The sequence below is a fragment of the Perissodus microlepis genome, chromosome 7 (assembly GCF_051167445.1).
Source record: "Perissodus microlepis isolate ML-2025 ecotype Zambia chromosome 7, ASM5116744v1, whole genome shotgun sequence".
Lineage (NCBI taxonomy): Eukaryota > Metazoa > Chordata > Actinopteri > Cichliformes > Cichlidae > Perissodus > Perissodus microlepis.
The window spans coordinates 39,517,443-39,542,933 of record NC_140467.1 but is presented as its reverse complement, the minus strand read 5'-3'; the positions used below and the strand labels follow the sequence as shown (position 1 = coordinate 39,542,933).

At 39.5% G+C, this 25,491-nt stretch overlaps 1 protein-coding gene across 1 annotated transcript; it reads left to right on the top strand.

Moving 5' to 3' along the window:
* The first annotated feature begins 1,890 nt into the window (after nucleotides 1-1,890).
* atp2a2b (ATPase sarcoplasmic/endoplasmic reticulum Ca2+ transporting 2b) lies at nucleotides 1,891-25,423 on the top strand. The gene is made up of 24 exons (XM_084935011.1): nucleotides 1,891-2,565; nucleotides 2,883-2,900; nucleotides 3,002-3,084; nucleotides 4,507-4,611; nucleotides 6,360-6,498; nucleotides 14,358-14,438; nucleotides 15,288-15,373; nucleotides 15,693-15,848; nucleotides 15,961-16,102; nucleotides 16,241-16,407; nucleotides 18,364-18,452; nucleotides 18,621-18,723; nucleotides 18,840-18,971; nucleotides 19,087-19,206; nucleotides 19,334-19,552; nucleotides 19,668-19,791; nucleotides 19,951-20,162; nucleotides 20,416-20,636; nucleotides 20,745-20,947; nucleotides 21,143-21,228; nucleotides 21,336-21,469; nucleotides 21,631-21,748; nucleotides 21,896-24,013; nucleotides 24,380-25,423. The coding sequence occupies exons 1-23, from the start codon at nucleotides 2,448-2,450 to the stop codon at nucleotides 22,166-22,168; spliced, it is 3,129 nt and encodes a 1,042-aa protein (XP_084791137.1). The 5' UTR covers nucleotides 1,891-2,447; the 3' UTR covers nucleotides 22,169-24,013; nucleotides 24,380-25,423.
* The last annotated feature ends 68 nt before the right edge of the window (nucleotides 25,424-25,491 follow it).

The window sequence follows — 25,491 nt, the reverse complement described above, 5'->3', positions numbered from 1 at the left end:
AAACCTAACAGAAATCATTTAAGCTAATTCCTTCATCCGTTACTGAACATAGCATCTACACACATCCCCACTGCTTTGGTCTGGTTACAGATTCAGTAGCAGTCTATCTCTCCACAGTGAAGTGTAGCACCTCTTACAATTGGCTAGTTAAGGTCTTGGAGTCAACACTGTCAAATTACACACCTAATTTGTTACAATAAGCAAGTAAGCATTTTCATGGCATCATCAAGTGTCACTTTGAAACTTGTGCTCTACATCAACGAATCTTGTATTAATCCCATTATTTTATTTGGAGAATACATCTGTGACTCCAGACTGCTATCATTCTACAGTGCAGTGAAAAAGTATCTGCCTCCTTCCAGATTTATTTTCTTTCTTTCTTTCTTTTGCATATTTGCCAAACTTGTTTTAGAAATTTTACTATTACACAAAGATAACTGGAGGAAATACAAAAGGCAGTTTTTAAAAGATGACATCATTTGATAAGGGGAAGAAAATGTCTATCCAAAGCTACCTAGCCCATGTGAAAAAGTAATTGCACCCTCAACTTAATAACTGGTTTTGCCACCCTTGGAAGCAAGAACTGCAATCAAGTATTTGCAGTAACTATCAGTGAGTCTTCCACAGTGCAGAATTTTTGTCCCACTCTTCTTAAATCAGCCACATTGGAGGGTTTTTGAGCATGAACAGCCTGTTTAAGGTCATACCAACAATCTCAATTGGATTTAAGTCCAGATTTTGAATAGTGCTCTCCAATGCCTGTTGTTTTTCTTTTTTTCTTTTTATTTTATAGTCATTCAGAGGTGGACTTACTGATGTGTTTCAGTTCATTGTCCCGCTGTATTGCCCAAGTGTGCTTGAGCTTAAGGGTAACAACTGATGGCTGGACATTCTCTTTCAAAATATTTTGGCAGAGAGCAGAATTCATGGTTTAATTTTCCCCATAGTCTTGGGGGTCATCAAAATGTTTTTTGGCAGATATGAATCAAGTGTCTTCTTTGTGGTTAGCAGTGTTTTTCTCCTTGAAACTCTCCTATGAATGCCATTTTTGCATCTTTTTGCATCTTTTTCTTATTGTTGAATCATGAACTCGAATCTTAACTGAGGGAAGTGAGGCCTGCAGTTCTCTAGATGTTGTTTTGGGTTCTTGTGTGACCTCCTGGATGAGTCATTGATGCACTCTTGGATAGGTAAGCCGGCCACTCCTGGGAAGGTTCACCACTGCTCCAAGGTCTCTTCATCTGTGGATAATGGGTGTAATGGTGGTTTCCTGGAGTCCCACAACCTTCAAAGTAACTTTGTAACCCTTTTCAGACTGACTTTGAATGACAGAATGACTCAATAAATGAAATAACCATTTTAAAAAAAGAATTCTTGTATTTGTGTGTGTGTGATATTTGTTATAATACTCACTTCCCACAGCACTGTGGGAAGTGAGTATTATAACAAATATCCTATAGTACAAAATTTTAGGCAATTTTTAAAACTTTATATGTTATTATTTTTGAAGAGAGGAGAGCGGAAATACTAAATAATTGATTTGCATTAGCTAATTATTTACAAATAATGGTGAAGATCTGTTATCGGACTGTTACTTTTTCTGGAATGTTCTATTATGAAAGTACAATTTGCCTCAAAAAAACATGCAAATTACGATAGTTGAATATCAATAACAAATCATGTCCTTACAGTAAAAATCTATTACATAAATATTTTTTTAAGATACGATTGTAGATCATTCCGACTCACTGTCACATGTACAAACTGACTAAACACATGCTCCAGTGTACTGTTCCCACCGTGCAATTACGAAAAGCACTGAGTGTGTGCGTAAGAGAGCGAGAAGGACTTCCGGTATCTCCAACCAATGAGGTGATTCCACATGCGGACACTGAACACCGCATTCGAGAAGAAACGCGATTGGTGCTGATGAGGACGCTGCTGATTCCGCAACACACAGGCAAAGCGGGCGACGGGAGCCAAGCCGCAACTTACCCACATGTTTAAATCATCCATTCGGACGCAATTTTTCCGGGATTCGCTGTTTTAAATGAAAGGGACAACATTAACAACATCCAGCTGAGACAGCAGCGTTGATATGTTTTTTTTCTCCAAGGTCTCACGAGGCAGCTAGCGAAGCAAAGCCGGCGAATTCAAGCAGAGCCAAAGGACCAGAGGCATTAGTTAGCTAGCTTTAGCCAGTTAGCCGCTCGCTAGCCCGGGAGCCGCTAATTTGTCCACTCTCGCCGCACACCTGTGCGCCGCGCTATCCTGTGTTGGAACTACTTAGCTCGTAACACTCATCGCTGTGGGTTTCCGCTTAAATATATATCTATTTTTAAATTTCAATTACGGTGACACCGAAGGAGGGGGAGTTAGAAAACCCACCTTGATAGGTTGAGGTTGGAACCAGCCAACTAAGCGGTGTCCTCAAGTGGCCATTCACCATGGACAACGCACACACAAAGACGGTGGAAGAAGTTTACAGCTTTTTTAATGTGAACGAAAGCACGGGTCTGAGTTTAGAAGAAGTGAAGAAACAACGGGAACGATATGGGCCAAACGGTAAGGAGCTGGTTTACATAGGTTTATTCAAAAACAAGAAGCTATTCTCCCGGCGCCGCGTTATGGCCCATGGCTCTAGATATGTAACAGGCGAAAGAGCAAAAAGGAAGCTTACGTCACCATGTGCATGTTGAAATACTGGAAACCATCTCTTCTGTGACCAATTTTATGAACAACTTGTCTTTATCATCCTACTACAGTATCAGTGGCTGTTGATGTAATTCACTTGTGCTGAAATATGCTAGTGTGTATCAACTGCTTAACTTTAACTGTTTGTCCACCTTTTTTGCCTTCGGTATGAATGGGATGATCTACAGAACTACCAGCGGAGGAGGGTGAGTGAACCATCCTGTATGCTTGGGGGGGGGCGCAAAATGACATGCATATGTTTAAAATGTATCACACTTAAGTTTTCTTTGATGTTAACCCAACCCAGGTAAATCACTTTGGGCACTAGTGATTGAACAGTTCGAAGATTTGCTTGTGAGGATCCTTTTACTTGCTGCCTGCATATCGTTTGTAAGTATAATACATGTTATGTTAGCAGTGCGTGTGATGGTTGCAGTGGTCTTTCAGACAATACTGGCTATTCATAGTGGTAATAGTCAGTGAAGAGGATGTGACACTTGTACAAGTCATTTACTGGCAGTATTTTAATGATAGAATAGTGAGAGAGTCATTCATATGGAATACTTGAATAGAAGCGCTTGCTCGCCTCAAGACTGATTACTTAGCGTTGAGTACAAAATGTAATACTAAAACTTTGCTTTCAGCCAGTTGAACATCATTTATGTTCATTTCTACCACCATCCTTCTTTCAACCGCTCAGTGATGAGTTTATAAAGCTTTCTTTATGAAGTTATATGCAGACATTTGTTAGATGTTACATTAAAACATTCAGGAACTGATGGGTGGAGTGTAAATTTCTTTAGTATAAAGTCTAAATTTGATGTTTGATTGGCAGTGTTGAAATAGGTTGGAGTAGGAGAGAGGCAGTTGACACACTTCTCTCCTGGCACAGTTTCTAAAAGAAGAGAAAGTGATTAATACCCTCTCACACACTTGGCCCCGTTCGCAATGCTGTCAGAAGCTGGCTTGGTATAATCATAAAATTTTAAATGATTATTGATGATTAAAATAATTTTTCCAACCACTCTTAAGGCAAAGTGAGATTCTAGCACAACTCCACCAACAGGCAAAGTTCATGGCAAACAGTGTAAGGAAATAACAACATTACTATTGTCCAGAAAGTTGATTGAAAGGCCTCAAGTCCAAATTGTAAGTAACTGATCATGAATAAATATTCAGTGTAAGCCACAGTTTGACTTGTTTAATTTTGTTTGGCTGTGAGGTTATGTTTGCTGGTTTCTCACATTTAATTGATTTATTGAGTTCTTTTATAATATTTGTTCTATAAAAGGGTTGTAGCATTTCATGTGAAATAAAGCTGGAGTCACTGCGCTTGTGGAGCTATTTGTCTTGGGCCATTAAATAGACAATCAGCTGAAAATAGCTGTGACCTTTTCACCTCCCTTTTCTCCATTCATGTGAATGACGCAATGTGGTGTTCAGCTCTGATATTTTCTGTTTCATGTTGTGATTTCAAAAGTCCTTTGTATTTTGATTTGGTTGTAAAGGGGCAGGTTTTGTGAATTTATGCACTGCATCTTCACCATCAAGCCTGCAAGCTTGTTCTACTCGAGTCAACATTCTTGCAACTCTGTGAAACAAAGTAAACTCAAATACAACTTCAGTGAATAATCTAAAATATAATTCTGTGTAAATACTTTTTCTGACATATGCCAGAATATTCATTACTGGGTGTTCTTGGTTAAAAAGATGCCATATCATGCCAGGGACTTTAGTGTTACTTATAGCTCACACTTAAATATAAATTGCTTGCATTGTGTTTGATTCCCTTAATTTCTGTTTTGTCTGCAGGTCCTGGCCTGGTTTGAGGAGGGAGAAGAAACCGTTACAGCCTTTGTGGAACCTTTTGTTATCCTTCTTATTCTCATCGCAAATGCCATTGTAGGAGTTTGGCAGGTAAACGAAATTGCAGTTTTGAATCTGACTTCGCATGGGTCATTAAAACTTGGCTACCTGAGTGAAATTTTCATGTACTGTTATGAATACTCGGCTTCCTTGTAAGCAGATAGTTTTTCCACATAACATCACACTTAGCTTAGCAAGTAACTCTACTTATAAGATTTTAACCAAATCTACTCAATGGTGCTTAGTGGGGTGAGCAGGGAGTAGTTTTTTCCCCTACCAGTTTCTGTCTTGTCAGTTATTCATCGTGCCATTAAAAAGCTTAATATCACAAAAATATGCATAGATGTTGTGTAGCTTGTAGAAGTCTCTCTTAAGAGGAAACTAATAATGTTATGGACAAAGAAGGTTTGATCAGATTACCAGTCTCCATTATTCAGATTATCTGACAACTTATTTGCACTTCTTCCTGTCTCCTCATCCTACGTATGCTTTGCAGTCAGAATAAATCTGTCCCCTCTCCATCAACCCTTGTATTCCTAGTATCAGTTGTTAGACTACATCAAGACTAGTTTGGATTTTTTTCCCTGATAATGCCTATTTTTTGTTTTGTTTTTGTAAGATCCAGACAACATTTCAGAAATGAAGAAAACATAACTTACCAGACATAATGTTTTATTGGCTTCTTGTTTATTTAATAGATAATTTTATCAAAGGTTTATCAGTGTCTGAGGAACAACTAGGGGTAGCCCTTCATGATAAACTGTGATTAATATCTGTAGACAAATTAACTTCTTCCCTGGGGTCAGGATTGAAAGATCAGGCGTTTTGTTAAATAGGTTTTCTTCTCTCACTCGGTGCTGATGTAATCCAAACTGCACATTTGCTTGTTAAAGCCACCTGGGGATAAAATTCCAATTTACTATTTTGATTTATTTATGTGACTATAAACCACACCACACTATATTTCGTCAAAGACACCTGGTAGGCGGGTGTATCTCCGCTGGATTGCCTGTAAAAGTAAATGTTCGTTGAACAGTCCTGTCGAGGCTTGTGTAAATGGTGAGCTGTTAAGTGCCTGTTTGCCTTTGCTTATTCCTACAAAGCCACTATGCATGATGTAGAATGGAAGGATGATCTGTTTGCTGCTTATCATGTTGGTGGTGGTTTGGCGCCTGTAGTTTTGTATATGTTGCTTAGCTTCCCTTAACTGGCCTCACCTTTACTGGCAGCCATTTTAAGAGCTTTGTATCCATTTTTCTGTGCTCCCTTACAAAGGCCATAACTTGTGTGCCTGGTCTTGTTATGTCTATTCATGTGCAGCCTACTTACCACTATGTTAAGAGTTGCCACTCAAACTATGCAGTCTATAAGCAATCAGCCAGACAAAGAAAAGTAAAGTGAAGAATGGTAAGGAAGGAAAATAGTGAGACTGAAAGGAATATTTGGGAAAACTGATGTAAAAATGCAGCTGTAGTATTTAAAATAAGGACAGTTTTACATAAATTGGGGGTCCTTTGAAGGTAACTCTAAAGTGTTTCACTTCTGAAAATGTAGCATTCCTACTATTTCAGCCTTTTGCAACACCACAGTGTTTACTCTGCTTCACTTCCTCTCCTAGTTCACTTTGGGTTTGCTTACATAAAGATAACTCTCCACTCTCCATTATGTACATTGTGAATAGCTGTACACTGACTATCCGAGAGTCGTTTTAGTTTCACCTCCCTTTACATCCTCAGCCTCTGAGCTGCATGTGTGGTGCTGGCTTGTTTTTAAGTCGAATTCCTGTTTCTACTTTTAAGGAACGAAATGCAGAAAATGCCATCGAAGCCCTTAAGGAGTATGAGCCAGAGATGGGGAAGGTGTACCGCCAGGATAGGAAGAGTGTCCAGAGAATCAAGGCAAGGGACATTGTGCCTGGGGACATTGTGGAGGTGGCAGGTAAGACTAAAAATATCAGGTGTACACTAATATAAAATAATATTCCAGATGTTGTTAGATGCTGCCAGCTTGTCATGAAAGAAGCAAGCAACAAAATTAAACACACTGTTCAGGGTATATTGTGAGAAATTTTTCATCTTTTTGTCGCTTTGGTTCAGGTCATTGAAATCGCAACAGGAAGTGCAAAGCAACATAACAATTGTTAGATTTATTCATGGTTTTTTTCACCATGCTTTTCTAACAGGATAGAATGTAATTTCCTATTGATTGGTCTACATCAGTATCTGGTTTTAGTTTCCTTTTTTTAAACTGACTGCATGCAGTATTGGTAATTCTTATCTAAAAACTTAAAGGTGTTTAAAAGCATGGCTGTAGTCCAGCAGTCATGTGCTATTGTTAAACATAAGATGTGTACAGCTCTGTAAACATAACCAGTTATGATGTGCTTTTTACAGTGTTCAACATGTAGACACACAGCTGATCTCTCATCCTGTTTATCTCCCTAGACTATTTCAGAATAATTGTAGTACCAAGTAAATTATGCAATACAAGAGCAGAGGTTCAATCTGTCACTGAGCGTTAGTTGGCTGACCTCAGCTTGGATAGAGCCACACATGTTTATGCGTTTTGCGTCACTGCTCCTCATTACTGTGTTGTGTGTTTTCTTACCAAGACTTCATTTGGTCTCTTTTTATCTTTTATCTTTGTTCTTGTACTCTGTCGTGGGTTGTATATTTTTTCCCCTTTGTTCCAGTGGAAAGCTTAGTGGAGTGTCTGTAATGTTTATTACAAGCTTACAGAACGGTTGTAGAATGAATGAGGATCCAATGCTGTGCTCTGACAGATTTGTACTTGAAAAACAATCCCAGTATAACCTGATGGGTTATATTCACTTTTTATTTTCTTTTTTAAAATTTGCCATTTGGTCAACAATATTTCTTTAACTGTGGACGTTGTGGAGGTGCATTCATTTGTTATTGTTGGACAGCTGTTTCTTGTAAATGTGTATCAATTTTGAATACATGAGATGGCAGCAGTGACAAAACCAAGCTCCACAGTTAAGAGAATATTAGTTTTCCGAAATAAATCACAAAACTAAAACCTAATGGCTAGGGCTGCACGATTAATCGTTAGAAAATCGCGATCTCGATTCATACTTATGTGCGATCCCATTTCCAAATGACAACGATTTAAAAAAAAAAAAAAAAAAGAAAAAAAAAAAAAGACGACGATTGTACCGCATTTTGATCCGGGACGTAATCTGCATGAAAACAAGCGCTCACTCTTCCTGCTCAACAAATGACAAGGGCGGAGCCTTATACCACGTGATACAGAAGCTGTGCCGTGTGATGCTAAAATTAGCAGGGAAAAAACAACGGAGAGCACGTCAGGGATGACGAGAAAGTGACAGGAGAAAATCCGTCCCGGTCAACCACCCAAACATCAATAACGGGAACCTTATACAGCGCTTCCCTATACCCGTCGAACTCCCGCAGGCACAAAGAAATTACGGAGGCTATTACTTATCACCTGACCAAAGATATGGCTCCCATCAACACTGTGCAAAACGAGGGATTTAGGAAAATGATCAACACCCTAGACAAACGCTACACAGTGCCGTCCCGCAACTATTTTTCTATTGTTGCACTACCTGCTCTATACACGCAGTGTCGAGCAACGGTGGAGACGGAATTTCAAGCAGTACAACATTTTGCGGCAACAACAAAACGTGAGACATTTGTTGTTTTTATGTTTATTTATTGTTTTTATGTTCAGTCTCAACTGTTACGAAGTTGATGTGCAGTTAATAAGTGCAATAAATATTTATACTGGAAAAGAAAATCGTGAGAGAATCGTGATATCCATTCTAAGTCAAAAAATCGTGATTCTCATTTTATGCAAAATCGTGCAGCCCTACTAATGGCTTCCAACAAATGATAATGAATCACGGATTGAAGGTAATTTAAAAACAAGAGATGGAATTTTATGGCCACTTTCCAGTTACTGCTTGTTGATTACACAGAGTGCTTGGCACCTGTTGTGCTTCAGTCTACCTAAGTTACAAATGCATCCATCATATCATGACAAAATGCCTTAGAGTGAAGATAAACCAAAATGTAATTGCTTCTGCCTGTCTGACATGACATGAATAGATCCACTAAAGATAAGTATGAAGTACTTTAACATATATCACCATATATTCAACAATTATTAACATTCAGCAAATCTGACATTTTAGTGGGACAGTCACTAATTCAAACAGCCCACTTTGCAAGCTTTATCAATGCAGTTAGATCAGTGGGATTTAGGGTCTGTGATAACAGGATGTTTGCGTGGCCATTAATGAGATAAATGGTTCCTTGAGTACTGACAATAACATGATTAACGAATTGTGTGCATTAGGGCTGCCACGATTAGTCGACTAGTCACGATTACGCCGACTATCAAAATCGTCGATGACTGATTTAATAGTCGACGTGTCGTTTGAAGCTTTGTAAGATCCCAAAAGACGCAGGAATAAGTAGTAGGATTTAAGAGTGTAATAACGGACTGAAACAGAAGATGGCAGCACTGCATGTACAAGGATGCCAGCTGCTGTTAAACCCCGAAGAAGAAGAAGCTGTGTCCGATATCGTAGCTGTTTCCAAATTCAGGAACCGCATCCTCCTGTGCCCGCATTTGTAGGCCGATTACGTTGCAGCGACACAACGAAGACTGTCCAAATTCGAAGACTCCGACAAATGCGCTCTTCATTTCCCCAGATTTGATGGATGGGTCGGGTGTATACTTCGTGGCCCAACCTATCCCAGAAGTCATAGCGCGGCCCTGCTCAGTTTCCAACAATGGCGGCAGCTAGTTAGTTTTAATATTACTCTTATTATTCTTTCTGGGTCACAAAATAAACGTTTAACATATTTTAAGGCGAGAATGTAGCTGTGTAAACCTCAAATATCTGCTCAGTTTATCAAGACACCACATTTTTTTCAAAAGCGCTCCGACGTTTTTGGGAACGTCTGTTACCCACCAGCTCGATAGCTAGCCGGGGTTCAAGGCTCACTAGAGCCCTGAGAACACCGGACTCCCGCCAAATCGTTTTCAAACCCACCGCCGTCTTTCGCTACTCAGGTTAAACATATATAAGTCACTTAGATAACTTAAAAATGTTATTGTTTGGCTTTTTTTTAATAGTATTTTATTTGTTCCTGAGTAAATCGGTTTGGCTGAGATTAAAGTTATAGTCTTTACACAGCTGAATAAACGTCAAGCAGACAACAGATTATCAGAAGTGTGAGATGCTCGAGAATATACTCCGGTGTCCTGTTATATTTTAGATAGCAAGAAGTTTATTAAACTTCACCGAAACAATCTGCAAATTTCATTAAAATGTAATAAACTATCATCTTGTCTTTATTTTTAGTTAGCACATACCTTAAACACTCAAAGCTGTAAGCTAATGATAGTTATATAAGAGCAGATGCTGCTGGTGCAATAAGCTGTACTTTTTACGTCCAATGGATGCATGATCTGATTAGTCGACTAATCGCAAAAATAATCGGTGACTAGTCGACTATCAAAATAATCGTTTGTGGCAGCCCTAGTGTGCATATGTTTTTGTTATCAGTGTTGGGGAAACCAGCTTGTCAAACCAGTAAGTTGTATGTGTTATAAAGCAGGATAGTGATGGGTATAATGTCAGTTGCAAAGTACCCTGCTGGACTGGGGTGCATGTGGTTTATATCTTTCTTTCACAATCTCAGATGCTTTGTCAGACCAGTTGTGAAGTGCTAAGCTGAAGTGTGTGCTGAGTGTGTCAATTGCTCTGGTTATGTGCCTTGCAGTCCTTCATTTGTATAGACATTTTTTCTCACTCTTGCTCTCTTTTCACTCACTATAATCCATAAGAGCAGTTTCTATCTCAAAATTGTCTCAACAGAAACACTAGTTAGTTATTCATTATTAAATTAATTTGTCTCACAGCTGATATTAAACAAAAATCCAGTCTGAGTAATTTTTGTGAGCAAGAGGAGGGTCAGGATCTGGCATTGTCTGGGTATAGCTGCTGCTACTGAGAAGAGCAAGCTGTTACTGGATGCTCTTGCTTTTCTAAAACTACCGTTAAAGCAAACATTAAAAATGTCTCCGATATATCAACATTCAAAACTGAAAGCAGTAAACACAAATTGGTAGGATGAGTTGATGTTTTATGGAGCTCTGATATGCAAAGTTCAGGCTAAACACACTGGCCATCCATTATATTAAAAATGCAGCCACAACAGTGACTGATTAACATGGTGGTAGTTTGAAATCAACTCTGAGCAGAAGTTCAGCAAATGGGGAAGGAAAAAAATGGTTTACCCAACAGTCATTGTTGCATTTTCCAGTGTGAGTAGGGTCTTTCTCCTACTTAAAAAAAAATAAAAAAAAATAAAAAAAATGTATCAGGCCAGAAAGGCTGACGTAAAACTCCTTAAAATCACTCTGGCAATTGTCCTATTAAAAAAAATTGTTGTGATAAGCACACATTGAACAAACAGTTAGCCTGCACGTCTCACCGTTATCTATCATAAATATTTTCAGGTGTGTTAGTTTGTACCAGTATACTCAAACTGTGGGGCAGACCTCACTGAGGAATGTAAACAAGAGTTTGCTGATGCAATTACTGACCTGTTATTTACACAAAATTCAACTTGCATCTTTCTTTTTAATTTTTTGGTTAATGATTGATTAAAAATGTGGAATGCAGGGCTTGAACTATTTTTAACATCTGAAGCAGGGCATGCCAAAAAACGTGATGGCTGTTGGTGTAGATGGAGATTAACTGCTAAAATGCTCATCTTGTTAGAGATCAACTTTCCCGTTAAAATCTTTTTGAAATGAAAACACATTGGTGTCAGTGTAGCAGCAGCTGACTTATTTTATAGGCTTTGTTCTCTTAACTGTGTACTTCGTTTCCTGCGTTAATGTACTGGTTTTATTTGCTTTCTGCACTCGACTGACGTAACAGTTTTGTTTTTTTTTCTTTCTTGACATATAAAACCCATCAGCTCTGTTCTCATTGACTTACAGTTTTAACCACAGCCTTTGGACAGTGGTCACCATTAATGTGTTTTAGCCCAGAGGAAGAGACAAGACAGGATGTAACATGTAGAAAAGATACAGATTCAATTTGATGAATAATTTCTGCTCCAGATGGCCAAATTTCCTCTCATTTTCAGGAGTGCAGGATGACCTGTTTATTGTCATCACTCCTAGGTATTTCTTTGTTGATTTTTGGCCACGAGGGAGGAAGAGGAATAAATTAAGGAGAACAGAAAAGTTGACAAAAGTATTGATCCATTGTTGTAACTTACTAAACATTACATGAATGGACAATGTCCTGTGTTTGTGTGTCCTCAGGGGTTGTCTTGAACCCCCCCCCCCCCCCCCAAATTCTTAAAAGAAGTAGAGAAGTCATTGGGGAGGTGGATGAACTCATGAAAGGTCCCAGGAGACTGGAAGCCTACGTGCTAGCACAGAGTCTGAGTCACTGGGAGAGAAAATATACAGCCCTCTAAGGCTGCGAAAGTTTCACTGGACCCCCTGTGAGTGGGTGCTTGTTGTCTTGATTACAGACAGATTCATACATCCTGAAATTCAGGCTATATTTTAAAGTCACATTGAATCATGGTTTTGGACCACGATAAGGTTGGAAAGTGGGAACACAGACCCTGAATAGTGTCTGAAAACAGCTTCTGTCTTTAGAAACTGATGTGGCCTTATCGGTTAAGTTGCTGCCTGACATTTGTCCTGCACTCAAGGGAGCAGATAATACAGATAAAATCCTTTTGTTCACAAGGGAAAGGAAGGGGGTCCCAATCCCAGGGGCTGTCCACTCTGGAAAAAATAAAATGCCTCTAAGTTGATACAGCTGCAGTCCTGGGTGACTGCAGCAATTTTTTTTGTAGTTAATTGAAAAATATTTACAGTAATTACTCTTAACAAAAGGAAACGGCCACTGCACAGAGGCACTGTTAACTGCAGTTTATGCTTATCGATCTAATACTAACTAATGCATGCTTTTCCTTTTGGAATTAAAATACGATCACAATTCCCAGATAAGCAAGATTGTCATGATGATGAACATATTGTACATGTTGTATTCTTACTGTTGAATAGCATTTATAGTCTGTGGTTGTAGGCAGAGTATTCTGTGTATTGTCTGTGAAAGTGGGTTAGTCTGTTTGCTGTGACCTTATTCCTAGTATACACCAGTGGATTGAAAATAGCGACATGCTTCACTGTTACTCTAAGGTAGGAGGTTTTCTAATTAGTTTTAAAAGTCCCACAGGGCCTTCTAATATTTCCAGTGACTACAGTTCCTTAATTTCTTTTTTGTCCTCCCCCATACTGCACTTGTTCATCTTCTTCATTGTCTCATATCTGTTAATGGTATTTCGTTTGCAGGCAGGTGACGATGATAAGGATTTTGACAGTGTTTGGACAACTACAGAACCAAATTTGGTAGTACAGCTGGTGCAGTCCACGAGCATTACACTTAACATGAACCCAGCATTAACACATGCTACAGTAATGAACATTTTTATATGAATTGTGTTCTGTGCACATGATGTGAAATGGTGTGGTGATCAGCTTATATCGGTTTAGTTTTAAGTAGAATTTCCTCGCTTAATTCTGTTGGTGGCAAAAGCTGTCACAAATTCACGAGACGTGTCTGAATTAACGAACTATCTGTATGCAAGGACATGTCATATTTGTTTCTATTTCAGCTTATCTGACGTAAAACGGGTTTTCCTTGCTTAAAAAAACTTTTTACTATCCCCCCTCTTCAAATCCAGCTGCATGTTTTCAACTGATCAAAATAGTTTTCCCATTTTTGGATGTGTGGTTTGCAGGACTCATCTAATCCCTCGTCCCATTCCTCTCCTACATCCTCTTTCTCTTCCTCTTCTCTGAAGGGTACCGCAGGCCTAAGGGTTGGTTTACAAGTCTGTCATCACTCTCCATTATCCAGGGGTCTCTTAAGAGCTTCTGGGTCATTGCTTTTACCTTAACACTTTTAGGCCATGTGATGTTTTAGTGCATGATGAAAGTAGTGTTAGTGTTCATTTGAATCCAAAGTGGCTTTAAAAAAACAAACAAAAACCATTTAATTTAAAAAACATTGTTTTATTTTTAAGGTAAAGTTTGATACATGAAGCATAAGTCTAGTAAGACTTTTTAAATGTTTGTATTTCCAGCCTCATCCCTGAAACGTTCAGTAAGTCTTTGCAGATCAGACCCACCTGCATGAGGAAATCATACAAAGTAGTGGTTGCTAACAAAAGTCTGTTGCTTTAATTGTACTTACTGTCTTTATACAGAGAAAACATTAGTTTGAAATTTGGTGTGTATTTACATTTTGTGATCGTGTTACTGGGGCTCACTGAAGCCCTGTGTTAGTGGAAAGAATGAGCAGTGATCTACTTGCATCCTGTGCAGGAGATGAGTGGAACATTAATCATTTTTGAATTCATGGCGCTCTCAGGCTTGAGTTTGATTATTTTATCACTCCCAGGGAGCATGAGATGGGATAACATGGCAGTTCATGTGTTTAGCATTTGTGTGTGGTGATTAATATTTATTTATAGCTTTTAACCCAGGTTTTCCTTTTCATGATAAAATACTCTAAATTTAGTAGAGTATTTTTACATGTGGGGTATGTGCATGCCTCAGCATAATGTTGCATCGGATAATTACAAAACTGCTTTTGTAAGTTGCATTCTTCAAAGTATCTATTCATTAGTTGTTAGTCCCATTCAAAGATGCATTTAAGTTGTTAAGAGGTACTTAGTTATCTCCTGTCTTGTTTCTCTCCACAGTCGGCGATAAAGTGCCTGCAGACATCAGGCTCACTTCTATCAAGTCAACCACACTGAGGGTAGACCAGTCGATTCTTACAGGTAATTTCAGAGTTCAGCCATTTGCTTTTTTAAATATTTATTTTGTATTTGTGAGCTCTGTGGGTATGACACAGAGCTCAAAGAGTGATTGTACGTATACCACCATCTTTTAATGCGTTTCCATAGCTTTATATTTTATGGTTTCTTTCTTGTTCACGCATTGCTGCTTTTTTTTTTTTTTATATTTATTTTTTCGCCCGGCTACCTCTGACCTTTTGATCAACCCAGACATGTAACAGCAGGAATAAGCACCTTGTCTCCTTTTTCTGCACATTTTCATTGCACTCAGTTGTCATGGCTGCTCAGCTGTGACAAAAATGAAATGAGTGATGTGAATAAAAGGTAAATGGATGGTTCTGTGGGTGGATAATTGGACAATGAGGTAGATGGAAAGAAAAATAGAAGGAGAATATTGAAGGATGGAAAATGTAGGGGAGAAGAGTTTATGTGAACCAAGTCCTTAAATCGCTTGTCTTGCTCTGCTGCCTTAATTGGTAGCAAATTCCATGGGATATTTTAGTGTTTGAGCTATTTTTCTCCCCTCTTTCCTTCCCCATTCATGGCCATGCCGCCTGTCAAATGCTCCCTGCCTTACTCTATCAGAAAATGTGCAGTCTTGCACAGTTGATTACACACAGAGACATACACACATCAGATGAGGGGTTTGAAAGGCAGTGGAATTGCAGTATTTGATAATTGTCGGGCCTGCTCAGTCAGCTGCAAAGCCTTTTCTGCACATATCTGCCCAAAATGTCAACCAGCCATCACAAGTACCACTACATGCTCTGCTGTGTAGAAACTCTGCGTCTGCTTCCCATTCTCTCATCTTTTGTTTTCCTCTACCTGCAGGAGAGTCTGTGTCTGTGATCAAACACACAGACCCAGTGCCTGACCCGCGTGCTGTCAACCAGGACAAGAAGAACATGCTGTTTTCAGTGAGTCACTCACTAGACCATCTTAGGTGGTTTGGTGTCATTTTACACTTTTACGCTTTTTTTTTTGTTTTGTTTTGTTTTGTTTGAGGGGGAGCATGATTCCCCCTTTCCATCTTTTCTATCACCCAGAGTACACCTATAAAAGCAACAGTGTGCTGCTATTTACATTTTAAGTATCTGTTTTTGAAATTTGTTTATAAAAGTTACTTCTGTGCGTCTCTAACCGGTCTCAGAGAAGTAGTTATTGACAAAGGGGAAAAACTGTCTTAAGATTTTTAGTTTTCTACTGCCTCTTTATTTTCCCTCATTACTCCACCAGGGTACCAACATTGCAGCTGGTAAGGCTGTCGGTGTGGTGGTTGCCACAGCTGGCAACACGGAGATTGGCAAAATCCGAGATGAGATGGCTACAACGGAGCAGGAGCGTACACCCCTGCAGCAGAAGCTTGATGAGTTTGGGCAGCAACTCTCCAAGGTTATTTAAATTGCATTGTTTTGCTTTTTTAAAAATAAATAAATAAAAATCTAATGTTTATTCCATTTGCTATTAAAAGATCTTTAAATAAAAAATTAATTCTTAATTCAAGGTTATTTCACTGATCTGCATTGCTGTGTGGATCATCAATATTGGACATTTCAACGACCCGGTTCATGGAGGTTCCTGGATCCGAGGTGCTGTCTATTACTTCAAGATTGCTGTGGCTCTTGCAGTAGCTGCAATTCCTGAGGGTAAGCTGGACATTTGCAAATGTAGTTCTGTCCTTGATATGCTTGCTTCATTTTCCACTACTTCACGAGACGACTAAAGAATTTTCATCACTTAATAATCCTCTTTTCTGCTGTGGCTCCGCTGTTGCTGTTTTGCAGGGCTGCCGGCTGTCATCACTACCTGCTTGGCTTTAGGAACACGGCGTATGGCCAAGAAGAATGCTATTGTCCGCAGTTTGCCGTCTGTAGAGACCCTTGGCTGTACATCTGTCATCTGTTCCGACAAGACTGGCACACTGACGACCAATCAGATGTCTGTGTGCAGGGTAAGAAAACAGTGGGCAGTCGTTTTGAGTGCATGACAGAAGGAAGATGGATCGTAGTGTATCTTTAGTGGATTTAATGTATTTTTGTCACACCATCATCTAGGCACATCAGCGAATCTGAGTTTGGTTTTGGGATTACTCCTAAGTCCACACTGGTTGGAATCTCTGTAGATTGGTGTTTATGTGCTAAAAATGCCTCACTGTGGATCTGTTAAATGGTATACCACTGTAATTAAACATTATGTGATTATGTTGAGTGAACATAACTTAATGCGGAGTTTCCTAATATTTTCTGGACTCTGAACCCAGCATTCAGTACTGAATCGTGGTAATATTAACTAAACACTGTGTCACTGTTTGACTGTAAAATTTCCCCAATTCATCTTTAAACATAGTGATTTACTGAGCAATAAAGCCTACTCGGGCTGAATGGCTAACAATAACACAATGAAAGAATTGAGTTGTACATATTTGGGGATGAAATGAGATTCAGAATTACAGGTGTTCCTTTTTTTATCATCCCTTATTAGTGCATGAATAATTTTATACTGCATCTTTTTACAGTCTGTTGTAGTACAGCAGAATATGTATTCTTCCCCCCTTTTCCTTCCATCTTTTTCAGTGCTCTCAGCCCCCACCCTCATTCAGGCAGCATGCTGATCAGTATGCAGTAGTTAGTCACTTGCAGCAAAACCAGTAGAGTTGCGTAACTGACCTTGTGTCTCTTTCGGCGGCCCCTGTGTCTCTATCCCTTGCTCATCCTTTAATTTTCTGCAAGCTACCTCTGCAGTGGCCAAGATGCTGCTGTCCAACTAGGGCACTACTGAAATTTGCTGCCATGAGTGACCGAAGGCTTCTCTTCAGTGCAGTGCCTTTTTCTTGTTCTTGTGTTTTGTGTAGGACAGCCAGTGACGTCACTGCCTTTTGAAGTCTTGCTAGTGCCTGAGGATAGTGCAGCCATAATGCCAGCTCATCATTTTATTCAGATATTTCTATTTTCATCCCCTGAGCAGCTTTGTTCTGCTCCTCTCAGTTTGGGGCAAATGTGGAATGAATAATCCATGTATGTTTGAATTAATACACACTTCTGAATGACATTCCTAACAGAGCTAGTGCTAAATGCCTGAAAACCTCTTTGTTTCCTCTCATGTTATCCTTGCTCTTGTTTTCTGACATTTTTGCCATATTAATTTTATGTTTAAGCAATATTTATAGGCTGTAATTATGTGTTAGGCAAAGAATCCCTGTGTGAAGTCCTAACTTGTTGTAAGATGACATTTATTGAACCCTCCCATCAAAGCCCTTTGTGGTGTCTGCTTTGGCTCACCATTTCATCATTACACTCTGTTCAATGTTAGAGTGGACTGAAGGTTTCCTTGATGTCGATTGTAGTCTGATGCCATCTGCTGGATGCAGCGTGCATCAGTCTCTCAGCTTTCCCCCTTTACCATCTTCGGACTTTGATACTCGAGTTATAATGTAATGAATACAACATTGGACAGGAGGCTGAGCTGGACGTGATAGTGGAAGATGTTGAGTTTTTCATTGGGAGCGATGAAATGAGTACATCAGAAAGACAGCTTAGGTTGAGCATTTTGGAGAAAAGAGTTACAGAAGTAAGGTTGAGATGGGTTGGTGGATGTATTGGACAAAGGATGTTGAGGAAAGGGTGAAGACCTCAGAGGTGGTTTGTGGATGTAGTGTGAAAAAGGACATGTCTGTTGCCGTTCTTTTTTTTTTTTTTTTTTTTTTATTGTACCTGTTAGATTCAGAACTGCAGAAACCCTGAAAGTTACTTGATGATCTATCCATCTCACTGTATCTCTAATCCCTAGCAGGGAGATGGAAGCGACCCCCTAAAGGGAGCAGCCAAAAGTTATTTATACAGACAATAAATATGTTATGTGGGTTTCAAATATTATAATAAATTCAGAAATGTTTCTTTTGTTCCTCTAGATGTTTATCATTGATCGGGCAGAGGGCGATCACTGTTCATTAAAGGAATTCACCGTTAGCGGCTCCACATATGCCCCAGATGGACAAGTGTGAGTATTCAGTCTTCTTCTATGCCTCTGTAAGTTTTATTTGCGGCATCTTATAGCAAGATAGACATAAATGCTAAATTTCTGTTTTTGATCATTCTTCAGTTTCTGCAAATGTGAGTTTCCTGAACTGTTCCTGATATTTTTTTTTTTTTTTTTTTTTTTTTTTAGATTCCATGATGGAAAAACAGTCAAATGTTCCCAGTACGATGCGTTGGTGGAGCTGGCCTCTATCTGTGCTCTCTGTAATGATTCCTCGCTGGACTTCAATGAGGTTTGCAGTATTAATGGTTCTTGATCCTTGAACACTAAAGTGAAATCACATTTACATGTTTTGTGTGGCAATTTCCACATAAAACATTAACATTGGTTGTTTTTTCTTCTTCCCAGGCCAAAGGTGTGTACGAGAAGGTGGGTGAGGCCACAGAGACAGCTCTCACATGCCTGGTTGAGAAGATGAACGTGTTTGATACAGACGTGAAAGGCCTCTCCAGGGTTGAGCGAGCCAACGCCTGCAATTCTGTATGTAATTGAATGCTTTAAGTCTGCTTTTCCTTCTGTCAGTATGCAAAAATGTACAGCTTTTCACTTTATTAGAGAAATTCTTATTAATGGTTGGGTTTTGTTGCATATTTAGGTGATCAAGCAGCTGATGAAGAAAGAGTTTACCTTGGAATTTTCCAGAGACAGGAAGTCTATGTCTGTGTACTGTACTCCTAACAAAGCACGCTCCTCAGTTGGCAAGATGTTTGTGAAGGTAAGAAATGCAACTACTATGCATTATTACAGGATTTGAAGCCTTGACAAAGCTGCATGTTAAATTATTTTCTTCCTTAGAGGTTGGTCTTTGCCTTTCTCATTAATTGATTTGTTCCTGTTCATAGGGTGCTCCTGAGGGAGTGATTGACAGGTGCACGCACGTTCGTGTAGGCAGTAACAAGGTACCCATGACCCCTGGAATCAAGGAAAAGCTAATGTCTGTGATCAGAGAGTATGGAACGGGCAGGGACACCCTGCGCTGTCTGGCTCTGGCCACACGAGATAATCCCCTGAACAAACATGAGCTGACGTTAGATGACTCCTCTCGATTTATCGAGTATGAGGTGAGAGTTGAAGCAGATGGATCGGATCACTTGATTATCTGAAAGCAGTTTTTTTTTTTTTTTCTTTTCTTTTCTTTTTAAAGTTCCTTAATCTGTGATTTTTCTTATCTTGCAGACTGATCTGACATTTGTGGGTTGCGTGGGCATGCTGGATCCTCCCAGGGCAGAGGTGGCAGCCTCTGTTAGGCTCTGTCGTCTTGCTGGCATCCGAGTAATTATGATTACCGGAGACAACAAGGGTATGTGACAGTTGTATCTGAAAAATTAAAAGCGAAACAAATCAGAACACTCTGCTACTCTACAGATAATAAAAAAAACATGGCAAATACGGCTTAACCAGCTTGTTTCTTTCCTAGAAGCCTGAAGTAATAATTACTGCGTTCTCATGTATATTCCAGGGACGGCTGTGGCTATTTGCAGGCGCATTGGTATTTTTGGAGAAGATGATGACGTTTCCAGCATGGCTTTCACTGGTCGAGAGTTTGATGATCTGTCACCTGCGCAGCAGAGAGAGGCTGTGGTCAAGGCTCGCTGCTTTGCACGGGTTGAGCCTTCACATAAATCCAAGATTGTTGAGTATCTGCAGTCCTATGATGAGATCACAGCTATGGTAAGAAAAAATGGTGTTCTTCAGTCATGCATGCACGAAAGCATCTAAAACCAACCGTGCCATTTCTTTTCTAGATTTTTAATGTCTATAACCTTTTGGCTTTGTCACAGTTTTCTGCTGTTTTTCCCTTTTTTGCTTAGATTAAAGGAGCGCTTGGATAAAGACGAGTTTCATTTCATTTCAGACGAGTCATTTATTTCAGACTATAAAACGCTGAATATTTTCCTGTCCTGCTTTTTCATTCTCTCCTCAGACTGGTGATGGTGTAAATGACGCCCCCGCTCTGAAGAAGGCTGAGATTGGCATTGCCATGGGCTCAGGTACAGCTGTGGCCAAGACTGCCTCTGAGATGGTGCTGGCTGATGACAACTTTTCCACCATCGTTGCTGCAGTTGAGGAAGGAAGAGCCATTTATAACAACATGAAGCAGTTTATCAGATACCTCATCTCCTCAAATGTGGGCGAAGTTGTCTGGTGAGAATGACTTGCTTTTACAAACACACTTCATTCTTCTGAAATAAACACACATTATGGTTTTAGGGCACTTGATCATTTGTCATTCCTCTTTTTTTTTTTGTGCAGCATCTTTCTGACTGCAGCTCTGGGCTTCCCTGAAGCTCTCATTCCCGTCCAACTGCTCTGGGTCAACCTGGTGACTGATGGTTTGCCTGCCACCGCTCTAGGTTTCAACCCACCAGACTTGGACATCATGAATAAGCCTCCACGCAATGCTCGTGAGCCGCTCATCTCTGGATGGCTTTTCTTCAGATACCTAGCTATTGGATGTAAGTAGTGAAAATCAAAGAGTGTGTACATATGCGCTATGTGATTCTCTGCTTTATACTGTATACAGTAAGTAATTTGCAAGACGGCTGCTGCTACTCCTATATGTTTGTATGTTTAAGTTTTAATTGCTGTTTCATGAGCATCTGTGCCATTGTCTGTGTGTGAATGATTTTTTTTTTTTTTGTGTGCATCAGGTTATGTTGGTGCTGCCACTGTTGGTGCTGCTGCCTGGTGGTTTGTTGCAGCTGAGGATGGACCAAGGATCACCTTTTACCAGCTGGTAGAGCTTAATAACGCTATCATGCTAATTTGCTGCACTTTAATATGCCAGATTCTTCTGTTGGAGAACGTTGCTGATCTGTTTTTTTTTTTCTTTCTGCCTCTTAGAGCCATTTTCTGCAGTGTGGTCCAGAAAATCCAGACTACCAGGGCATGGACTGCAAAGTGTTTGAGTCTCCTTACCCGATGACCATGGCCCTGTCTGTACTGGTCACGATTGAGATGTGCAATGCCCTTAATAGGTTAGGCATCTTTCCCAGCTGTTGATCTTCAGCTCCTCTTTTATGTTCACTCTCCAACTGTGTGTGTGTGTGTTATGTTGGGAAATAAAGATTCATGAGTTTTTCTTGAGTGAGTGAGTGACTTTTTAACAAACATCACCATTTGTCTGTGTTCCTCACAGCGTGTCAGAGAACCAGTCCCTGCTGCGGATGCCTCCATGGGAGAACGTGTGGCTGCTGGGAGCCATCTGCCTCTCCATGTCCCTTCACTTCCTCATCCTCTATGTGGAACCTCTCCCAGTGAGCATTATTTTTCATTTTGACACAAAGAGTTTATTTTACTGTCATCTGGATGCAGAGCACAAGAAAAGAAACATTGCTGTGTTGGCAAATTTCCTAAATCTGTTACTTTGCTCATTGCTGTTTCTGTTGTTTCTTCTTTTCCAGATCATTTTCCAGATCACACCCCTGAATCTGACCCAGTGGCTTATGGTGCTCAAGATTTCCCTCCCTGTCATTCTACTGGACGAACTGCTCAAGTTTGCTGCCAGGAACTACCTGGAGCCCGGTAAAGACCTGGAGAAGCCTGCCAACTCCAAAGGCTGCTCCCTGTCTGCATGTATGGAGGGAATCTCGTGGCCCTTTGTGGCCATTTCCCTCCCCTTGGTCCTCTGGATCTACAGCTGCGACACTAACATGGCCGACATGTTCTGGTCCTGACTGACTTGAGCACAACCTCGACTTTTCCATTCCCCACCCACTGCCATCACTTCCCTCTTTCCCTCTCCTCTTCTCTCTCTGCCTTCCGTAATGTGCGTAGCTAGTGCGTGTGTATGTGTGTGCATTTGTAGAGTTAGTGTGTGTGCCTCTGCGTGCCACCACGTGCGTAAGAGAAAGGACCAACTTTGACACATAACAAATAATATAAAATGTTAACACTGAGAAGACGTCTGTTTTGAGGTGGTATAGGAATAATGAATGGGTGAGGCTTTAAATGTGAGTGTTAGAAGACCATCACTCCCATAGCTGTGGACTTTTTTTGTTGCTGGTGTGAAAGAAAATGTACCGTTGCCAGTTATTATTTTTGTTCATGTCAATATTGCCTTTATGGTTCATATTTTAATGATGGTGGGAATAACATGTCCTATGTCACTACAGTAAAAACAGCAATTTTCGGTCTTTTTTGTTTTGTTTTGTTTCCCTCTTGATGAAAAGGAAAATTAGGATATCAGAAATAATTTGATCTGTACAGAGACTGAACACTATTTTATGCAACTTTTTTTATGGCTTTGTAAATTGTTTGACCAGCGTGGCTTAGACATACCGCCTTGATTTATTTTCTGATGTTTACCATTGTGTCTTCAGTATAAACTCAGAACTCTTTCAGAGAGGACGAGCTCCATGTGGCAGACAAGGACGGGGGGAAGGTTTGGGACTCAGAGTGAAACATTTGAATGCTTAGCTAACAACAAAAAAAGACAACAAAAGAAAACCCTTGATAAACAAAAGCCGCATGTCCTGTGACCAAGCATGAACTGTATGTGTTTCTCATTCTAATTTGTGTATGGTCCCCCATGTTAGAGCGAAAATTAACTTCATAGATGTTTTTTGGTTTTTTAACTATAATGATCGAAAATAAGTAAGTTTTTTCTGCACTGGGCAGAGCACAGCTACCTCAATATAAGATTTTCTTTTTCTTTTGCTCATCTTGAGATACTTTTCCTCAACAGTCTTGCTAAAGCGTAACATCTGAGGTGTGCCCCTATTTGCTTGTGCAGAAAACGACGAACAAAATCTCTCTTCCCTCTAACATTTTAAAGAATATATTTTGTATTGATTTGTGACATTAACTTTATTTGTGTGTGTGTTCTGAGACAGAACTGGGTGGGGATGTTGTAAGGTGACTACCATCTCCATGGCGTTTGATTCAAAGGATCATAATATTAAAATTTTAAGGAAGAATACTAATACAGCAGCTGCTCCAATGAATGGACTTTGGATTACAAATTAAAAAACGCCCAAATGTTGTTGTTTTTTGTTTTTTTACTTTAAGAAAAATACACTCATGAACCCTTTGAATCAAGTGTTTTCTGTCTTTATTTAATACAATATAGACCCATAATATTCAATATTATTCATATCCATTTTTTTGTATGTGCATATAATACTTGAATACAGATCATTTCAGACATACGAATGCTTCGGTTTTCTTGGCACAACATTGCAGGCATGAGCTATTCATGGCATAAGAACCTGTGTGTTTGACTCTTAGACTATTCTTTAGGGGACTTAGTTTATGTTTGGTATACCATGCTTTACAGTAGTCTGTACTTGTTGGATCAGAGCCTATTCAGTCTACACTCATCTTAAGCATCACTGTGTTTGGAAATTCTGACGTGAGAAAAGCCCATCATTAGCATGTTTTGAAGCCTGGGTTTGTCCGTGCTTGTGCGTGTTTGTGTGTTCCTCTTAACAGCTGTGTGCTCTTTTTTTTTTTTTTTTTTTTTTTTTCTTCCCTCTCCTTTCTCCCCCTCAATGCCTACCACTGGCCACCCTGTCACTAGAGTGAGTATCCATTTGTCTTACACACTCCAGATATGCTAAATTAACAAGAGAAGACTCTTATAAAACAAAACGAATGGGTGTCTTGTTTTGTTATTAAATTGGGAAGCATACGAGTAACTGAAGGGATGCAAGGGAGTCTTTGACTACCAGTACATAGACAAACAGAACAAAACTTGACTTTGGCCACATGCCACTACTGTGAATGCCACCGAGTGCTGTTCTTTTCACCCCTCACACACTTGCTTATGTTCACGAAATCTTCTCTTGTGATAGAAAATGTACAGTTTAACAAATGACGGGAATACTTGTCACCATTTTTAATTTTTAAGAGTTTTGTGCTAACTGTTTTTCCTCTTCCTTTTTTAGGTTGGCTCTCATAAATGCTTCGTATATAAGAGTGGCCTCTAAAGTTGCAGCCATCCTACAACCCAGGGTGTCCACTCACTCTGGCTTCACACACCTCAGACACCATGATGACCAGCAGTATGTACCCTTGTGCAGACAGGAAAAAAAGTAAATAATTAGGACACGTTTTACAGTAATGACACCAAATATGTAAGGGTGTACTTCAAAAGGGTTTGGGAGCTTATCCTAGCTCCTTTTGCCCAATGCATCACGACACGTGACCACATACTTCTCGAGACACTTGTACCTCCGCGTGCAGATGCTAAATCATCAACACTGTTATGTTTTGTGTGCAGGGAACTTCTTAACGGCCTCAACGATCCCTCTTGCATGATGAACATATTTCCAACTTCCATGGTAGCTTGTCACATAGAGAATCTTTAAAACACTGGGTTGAATGGTCTTAGGTCTACATCAGTGTAAAAAATAAAAACATTCATGCATGCGTTTCAGCTGTATGTAGGCTTTGCAGTTTGTATTTATAGATTCTAATGTATTATAGTCAGATAACATTAAGATATATTGCAAAAATCACTGTTTTTATTGTAATGGTTTGGGTAATTTGCACAATATTAATGTGGATAAATGAGTGATGCTAAACTTGACTGTACTTAACTTTAGTCATTTGAATTTTACTCCTCTACTGTAGGCTGATCGCTCACCCATTTACTTTGAAGAAGTCTTTTGCGATGAGTACAACAGACTGACACTGATTCATTGGTAATCCTGCAATACAACAGTGTTCTGTTTTCTTATTGCCTCTGTATAATTCTGATAATGTATCTTTATGAACTGCTGTAAAACTGTGATCTAATTCGGGGGAAGGGGCGGTAGAAACTCTTCAGCGAAACCTGGTTGAAGAACAATAGTAACCATATTTAAAAAACAAAAACAAAAAACAAACAAACAAAAAAACAAAAGACGATCATTATTGAAGACTTGTAATGGTTACCATGCATTACTGAGGTTGTGATTTCAGGTAAATAAAAATACATAGCATTTGAATTGTCTGCTTCTTCCTTTTATTATTGTACTGAAGTTATGGTAAATGGACTGGTTCTTCCTCTACTCTA

Bases quoted from the DNA above. Each gene is read 5' to 3' on its own strand.
- atp2a2b (XM_084935011.1), top strand. From the start codon at position 2,448: ATGGACAACGCACACACAAAGACGGTGGAAGAAGTTTACAGCTTTTTT. The intron at 15,849-15,960 runs GTTATTTAAATT...TCTTAATTCAAG, and splicing joins TTGGGCAGCAACTCTCCAAG to GTTATTTCACTGATCTGCAT. The intron at 19,792-19,950 runs GTATGTGACAGT...TGTATATTCCAG, and splicing joins GATTACCGGAGACAACAAGG to GGACGGCTGTGGCTATTTGC.